At 36.0% G+C, this 7,943-nt stretch overlaps 1 protein-coding gene across 1 annotated transcript in view; it reads left to right on the top strand.

Annotated features, from left to right (window-relative positions):
- The first annotated feature begins 299 nt into the window (after positions 1 to 299).
- The window catches only part of KEL (Kell metallo-endopeptidase (Kell blood group)), a 43,629-nt gene continuing 35,985 nt past the window's right edge, over positions 300 to 7,943 (top strand). Inside the window, exons 1-2 of the mRNA XM_015815348.1 lie at positions 300 to 319; positions 6,308 to 6,440. Coding sequence (XP_015670834.1) covers positions 302 to 319; positions 6,308 to 6,440 — 151 coding nt within the window. The 5' untranslated portion in view covers positions 300 to 301. The remainder of the gene's footprint in view (positions 320 to 6,307; positions 6,441 to 7,943) is intronic.

The following is a 7,943-nucleotide window of genomic DNA, read 5'->3' on the forward strand; positions in this document are numbered from 1 at the left end:
TATATAAGTTTCATTCCAAGGAGTAGAAAGTGTGTTTGAACTGCACATTCCAGGAGAAAACCATGACACAAAGAAGAAGTGGGTGGGAAAGTTATCTGCTTCTTTTTCCTTCAGGGATGTTATTTTGACCAGTTTCCCTGCCACTCCTCCTCCATCTCCTCTGTCATGCCTCCAGCCAGAATAAGAGCAGAAAGCTTGGTCTCTGCTCTGAAATGATATACTTTGCTAACCTCTAAGGAGAAGGTGGAGTAAAGGACACGGAGAAAAAGAGAAGCTTTGCAAAGAATTCAAAAGTGAAATCATGAGAACATCTCCGCAGGTAGGATAGAGCCCACTTTTCTCTCTCTTTGCTTACCTTATTTTAGGCATTTATCTTCTCAGGCATTAGTTGCTTTAATTTGCGAACTAAAAGGTATGTTGCTAATTAGCTACTGATATTAAGAATGAAAAGATACACTTCGTCTCTATCACTACCACCACACAAACTTCTACCAGCTAAAATGGAATTTTTGTGTGTATATGTGTTTTGGGGGCCAGACTTAACTCTAGGATAGAGAAATTATCAGAAGCAGAGAGGTTTTGTTTCAGCTTGGACTCTAGATCATTTACAGCCAGACTCAGAATTAGGGAGACAAAATTACACATCAAAAACTTTCAGTGTATAGCAGCAACATATCTATTTTTAGAAATTAAACATAGGTCATTCATACAAAGGCTTCCTCTGCAACAAAAATTGTATATTTATATTGATGAAAACAAATGCAGGGTATTGCTTCCATGTGGTGATTCCCATTTCCACATGCTCCTCTGAGCAACAGTTATGTCTTTTTAGGGACTTAAATTTTAATATTCTCTAGTTAGTCCACTGCAGATTGTGTAGTCATTTCCTAAAAATTGAACAACATTCCAACAAGTTATCTACAACTGCTTTTAAAATGTAATGATATGTAATGTAATGAGTCATCTTTGGGGTCTGGCTGCACTGATCTTGGCTTGTCAGATATTTTCATTTACAATATTTGACTTCCATTCCCCCCCACCCTTTGAATATGTTGTGCTGGATTTGTTTAAGCTAAACATATTTTAAAGTAAGATCAATTGCAAGTGATAGAGATTATCCTTAAGAAATATACAAACGAATACAAACTTGATGAGATTTTTTTTTACTTATTACTTAGATAACTCACACTTTATGTTAATTGCTTAATGTTCCAATGAGAACTTTTTTGATGATAGAATATATATCACATATATTTCACTTACTTTGCAGTGAGATCCTTGTGTCTGTCTTAGTCCAGGAGACAGCCCATTCTACCTGGTTCCCAATTTTGAAACAGAAAAATAGCGGTCTCCCTGCTGTCGGAAAAGCATAAACAACTTTTAAATCTTTTAAATCAGAACAGATTGAAATTTGCCAGAACTAGAGCATAAGAAAATGCTAACTACCATAGGATTCACAATAGGGACTTATAATCCACATACTTCAGAATCTGTTTTCTTTTTAGCTAAAACAGAAGAAAATTTTTAACATAGACCAGATTACTGTTAAGTATTATTTTTGCCAAATTTCACAGAGCATTGTGTCACGGTGTCATGCTTCGTTCCTGATGACTATTTGGATAAATGTTTGTCAACTTGATTTGTCTTTAGTATTAATTCATAGGTCTTCTAAAAATATTCTTGGAGGTTCTTGATATGTCTCAATATTATGAGAAGGTAATAACATTGAGAGTGAAAGTAGATCACGTGATGAGAAATACATATGGCAAATCTCAGAACAACATTAATGGGTTTTGAGGTAAATGAAAGGAGAAGTAACAAGGAATTAGTACAAATGCCTGGGAGTAAAAAGCAGTGAAGAAGAGTACATGAGATTAATTCATTCATCTATTCCTTAAACAAAACAAAGCAAAACTCATCTTTAAAACTATCATATAAACAAGCCTGGCACAAAATGTATTCTTCCCATCCCCCAACTTCTACTGATGAGAGATGGGAGATAGTGAAGCAAATAAATAAGTAAAGTAACATTTCCTTTTCAAATTCTGTCCTAGCATCATTTCTAAGGTACAATCGTTGAAATAACCAATGATAATCTGATTGTAAAGGACATTCCAGTTAGAGAGAAAATATGACAACATTGAACCCTTTTCCTGCAAAGTTCATTTATTTAAGCAAGAACAACATTTGGCATGGGCAGAGCTCCTAAACTTCAGATCAAAATGGAATTTTATGGAGAAATTCAGGGAAAATTAACCTTGTCATTTTACAGAATACCAAAAATAACACTGAGCCACCTCATGCATGCAAAGTTCAGATTTCACATAATGATACAGACTTCACATAATGAGAAAACATGTTATTTACATGTATGACATTCTTTTTTTTAAAAAAAATTAAACGTTGGGAATCTTGCACAATATTCAATAGAAGAATATTTCTGTACCATGGATTTGCTTTGATGAACTGTTATTAACACCTAAGGCTACACATAATACTAAAGTTACTTTGACTTGGAAATTAGATGTAATTATATATTGTTTGCACGTTAAAGATTTATGTTAATTCTGCCTTTTTTTTTAATGAGGCTAAGTTTTGTTTTGGCCTAGCTCCAGATGAGAAAATGTAAGATAGCTCTTTACTACATTTGCCTCTATTTTAGTACTGAATATGATAAAGCAGGTTTTTTTTTCTTAGAATAACATTCCCCAAACTTCCCAGTCCAATCCTAACAGTTGGAAATTCCAGCTGTTTCAGCTCCAACTCTTATGGAGATCACTAGATTGAAGATTATTATACATATATAGGCCAAGTACTATTGTATGCTGCTTCCATCTGCTGATTTAAGCTTGGTTACAGAAGAACCCTGGAAAGTGGTTCTTCCAAACCTTTTCCCTGAATCTTTTATTCCAGGGATCTGGCAATCCTTGCTTTATAGGCCTGCATACAGAAATGTCAAGAGTTCAGGATGACCTGGCAGTGATTGTATGGCTGAAGGTGCTACGGTGGGTCTTGGGCTTGATCTCTGCATACAATAATCATTTTCTTCCTTCCTCAGCTGCCACTCTTCCTACGATTCTCTCACACAGGGTTATATCTGCAGAAAAAATATGTAGCACAATGCAACATGCTGAATTCAGATTGCAGCTCTAGAAAATTGTAGAATTATGTAAAAATAATTGTGATGGTTGGTTCACAAGCTGACAAATGTTTAGGAAATGGTTTAGTAAACAGACTGTTCCAAGATTCTCCATTATCTATGAAAAGGTTTAGCTCTTTGCCACTTCATAGAAAAATTGTTAAAAAGAAAAAGAGTAAGACCCTGCAGTCTCTGCCCTAAAATATTCAGGGTATAAATTAGTTCCATATGAAAAATAATTAACTTTTTTAATAAATAACTAAAGGCAGTGAACATACAAAATATTTCTTTCTGTTTAACCCACAACAATCCTGTGAGGTGAATTGAGCTTACAGAGAATGACTGGCCCAAAGTCACCAAGAAGGCTTTCACGGCTAAGGAAAGACTAGAACTCATGGTATCCTCGTTTCTAAGTCAGCACCTACATCTAACTTGGCTCTCTTGTAGAAAATCATGCTGAAAATAATGTATTCTATCTCTTTCAGTTCAAAATATTAAAGAAAGTACTGTGAGTTTCTGACTTGGAAGAGCTGCCATGGGTTTGAGGCAGTTGCCAAAATGGCAAAATTATTTAATGATTGATTTCATTCTTTCAAAAAAGACAGTCATTATGTGTGGTAGGGCAGACTGAAAAAGAGTCAGGTCTCTAAGATTCAACTATTTCATTTTGACCTCCGTATTGTACTGGCAGTGATATACAGAGAGTACTGTGAGGTATCTTTGTTGTTGGCAAATTTGGGTCAGCATTTGCACTTCCATCATTCTGTACAAGTTACTTTTCCTTTACTTATGCTGTAAGCTGCTGTTTCTCAACCTCAGCAACTTCACACCCAGACATCCCCAGCCAGCATGATGGCTGGGGAGCGCCCACACTTCTTGAAGTTGCTGATATTGAAAAACACTGATGCATTTGCAGTAGCTCTAGAAAACACAGGGACTTTTGCAAGTGCATGTCTGTCATTTAATTTAATCAAGACATGAAAAAGTAAAGTTTCCATCAAATTAAGCTCAACTCCCAGTTATTTCATGGAGACATCCATTTTGTTTGCTTGTTAGAACTATGGGAGTACTGTGTGCATATGTGTGTATAGATTTATAGTTTAATTAATCATTTTCAGGACCTGTAAAGCAATTAGATACATCAAAAATAATACTCTCTTTAAAGGAGAATGCAATATTTGGTAACTTCATAGATCTGTCTACGTGACTTTTGTTTGGTTTGCCTTCTGGGATGATGATGATGATGATGATGATGATGATGATGATGATGATGATGATGATGATGATGATTTGGACTTCTCTGTAAGGCTGTTCCAGCTTGGGTGTTTAGGAAAGAAAGACCATTGACTTCATTTGCAGTGAAAGGTACACTTTTACTAAAGCCAAGTGGTTATAGCATAAACAAAACCCATATCTGAGGATTCCCGCATAAAGCTGGTAATTTTCTCTTTCTCCCAGGCCCTCCTCCCCCGGTTATCTTGTAGAGTGTCTAATAAGGTTCAAATTAGTGGGTTTGGTAACAGTTCTAAAGTTTGATGCCTCTTTGATGGGTGTTCACATTCCATTTCCATGCCTGTGTCCTTAGATCATTCAGCCGTTGTCTCCGGTTGGCATTTCTAGTTCATTTCATCCCCCTTCCTGTATCCCTCTTTCTCTCTTCCCATACTTTATGGTAGGCTGCCATCAAAGCAAATCAGGGCCAGCTGCTGCCCAGTCTAGCTTACAGCCTTGGTATTCCCTGGAGGCCAGTTACTTAAGAATCAACCAAGTCCCGATTCTGCTTAATTTCTGAGCCCAGACATGGTTATGCAGGTGTTAATGCTTGCTATAGGTTGCATCTTAGAAATCAACTAATTGATTATGACATATGCTTTTGTAGTCTCCACTTTAATAAATGTAGGTTGTCACTTTTGTGGCAACAAATTTGACAAGGTTGCTTCTCTAGAAATAATCAATGAATGAAGACTCTCAGTGATACATGCAAATTGATTTGAGGTGATGTTATGAAAGTTTAATTATGAAAGTTGTTATGCAAGTTCTATCTGGAGTATTTGATATGACAGGTGTGAATATACTACCCGAAGCTGCTGATTATATCATGTGATGCCCAAGGTTGTATTAATTTTTCAGTGCACAAGTAAGAGCTTGCAGAGTATCCTGTCATCCAATTTTTTAGAGAGCAGGAAGTATATGAAAGAGTTAAAAAAAAGAAAGAGAAGGGATTTAAAAATCCTCAAATGTATTTCCCATTATCCGTGTTATAACACTTTAGTTCTGTTGACTGACTATTTTACATCCTACCTAAACTGGCATTTGTTCACTTCCATCTCTATTTCCACCCATACTCCTATTTACATCAAAACATTTCATTTCATTTTGTATGTTTCTTACATATTCTCCATTTGCTTTAAAAACTGATGGTATTCATCCCACCTCTAATTCAGCTTTCCAGAGTAAAAGAAGGATCTTTGTGAACTAAATGGACTCATAGAGACTTTTGTAAAGAGAATATGAATTAGACAGTTTAGTCATACTCATCAGAAAGTAAACCAGTCTTACCTCACTTGGAAGCTCCTCACTCGATGAATATTGCTGATTTGGGTTCTAGTTGGTCTGTTTTAGTGGAATCACTACAAGCAATGAGTTCCCAAACACTGAAAAATGATACAAATTGAAGGCCTCATTTAATTAAAAGGTGACATTCTAAGTCCTGAGTATTGATAATTGTATAAGATTTATACAAATAAAAAAGAAGTGATTCTGCTTAGAAAATCTGAAGTATTCTTAGAAAGTACTAGTTGTACATTTTAGCGAAATATTAGTCATTTTGTTAAGCATTATATTGATTATATTCAAATATCGATGCAACATGAGTGTTTTTAAATAATTCATTGATATTGTAGTATAGAAAATAGTATCCAATGAGGGATTGTTGTATAACTGCACTTCTTATATTTTAGAACGAGTGTAGAGAATTCATGTTGAACTACCACTCTTAGCCTCCTCCATGAATTCATTCATTCATCATCATCATCATCTGTGTTTTGATACTTGCTACCTGATTTTCACCTGACTTCAAACCTCTCCTGATTTTGGTTCCTGGATAAGAATTATTGTAGTCCTGTCTACCCAAGGAAATAACTTGCTTCTGTGTTTCTCTGATTCTAGAGTGATGAAGATCCAAGTGGGACTGTGCAAAGATGTCATCAAAGAAAATCCCTGTTCCTTTATGTTCTACTCTTCAGTGCTGTCATTGGTCTTGTATTAGTCATTGTCTTCTCCATCATTACATGTGATCAAGGTATCAGAGCTTTCCTTTTATTCTGTATTTGCTCATTTAAAGGCTCTCCGTTATCACCAGTTCTCTCCAGGTGAAGCATAAAAACTGAATGACAAAAACTGAAAACATTTTGTTTTCAGATTGAGGGAACCAAAAATGCTTATTTAAATCTGAAGTTGCTTCATAAAGTTGCTTTAGGGTAGTTATGATGACTAAAGAGCATGGAAATTGCAATCCTATACAGAATTCTGATCAGAAGCTTGTTGGGAAGTGATCTGCTTTTAAAAGGGGGTCAGTTGCTCCTGGTAGTGTGTAGGTGCTCTTTGTATGTATATCTGACAGAGTATATTTGGTTGAGATGCTAGCAAAAAAATAAAAAAAAGCTTTTCTTTGAGTTAGTATTCGAGCAGAATGACAGCATGACAGGGAAAATGAGGGAATCAAATTTCAGAGCTTTAATGTTTAGTTACCAGAATAATAATTTGTATAAAGATGTTTACCAACTAAGATCACCACAGAGTTATGAGAAAAGTTGCACATATTTTTGCAAAGTGTGATTATTATGTTATGGAAATCATATCAACTTCCCCAGTCCCAGAAAACTCCTAGAAGACCCTTACATCTTAATGTTTAGACTGCTTCTTGAAAATCCCAAGATCCCCTCATTTATCATAGTTTCTCAGTGAAGATAGCAGTAATATCAAAATACATTTGTAAAAAACACTTAATACACTATTAGTAATTTTTTCCTGTAAAAGAATCTGCAAGAGAACATTGGTAATGTACTCTCAGCTCACACAGTTTGACAGTGAGGTTCAATAGATTTAGCCACAGGAATCTCATCCTGAGAACTATTTCCTACACCCAGATTCTCAGCAATGGGCACAGACTGATTTTACATTTTAAAAACACAGCCAGCTACTGTACGATGCATTGTCATAATAAAACATAGCATCACCATATCTTGAAATATTAATGAAATATTCAGTGTAAATATTTCTCCTTGCTGTAACTCTAGATATTCAGTTTGATTACCACCTTTTAGAAGTTACCATTTCTCTGATGCTTCATTGACCAAACAACATTACTGAAGCTAAATATATATGGCCAAAAGATAGAAGAAAGAACTTGAGGAGGGAGTAGATGGATGATAGCAAATTCTATTGTAGACGTGCTTAGTCACTTATATCAGGGCTTTTCAACCTTTTCACCCATTGTACCACTTTTAGGATATGGTAGTCCTCGACTTACAACAGTTCGCTTAGTGACTGTTCAAAGTTACAATGGCACTGAAAAAAGTGCCCCCCAAGGCACAGCCGAGCAAGATACCTGCCTGCCCACCCGGTGGCACTCTTCCTCCTGTCCGAGGTTTTCATTGTTGTGAGCATTTCTGTTGAGGATTGGCAGCGAGGGTGGGGTGGGGGGGTGTTTTGGTCACTTCACATGACCCTGGGACACTGTGACTGTCATAAATATGAAACATTTGCCAAGCATCTGAATGTAAATCACAAGACCCTGGAGATG

Source organism: Protobothrops mucrosquamatus, unplaced genomic scaffold (assembly GCF_001527695.2).
Source record: "Protobothrops mucrosquamatus isolate PMUCROS unplaced genomic scaffold, P.Mucros_1.0 scaffold337, whole genome shotgun sequence".
Lineage (NCBI taxonomy): Eukaryota > Metazoa > Chordata > Lepidosauria > Squamata > Viperidae > Protobothrops > Protobothrops mucrosquamatus.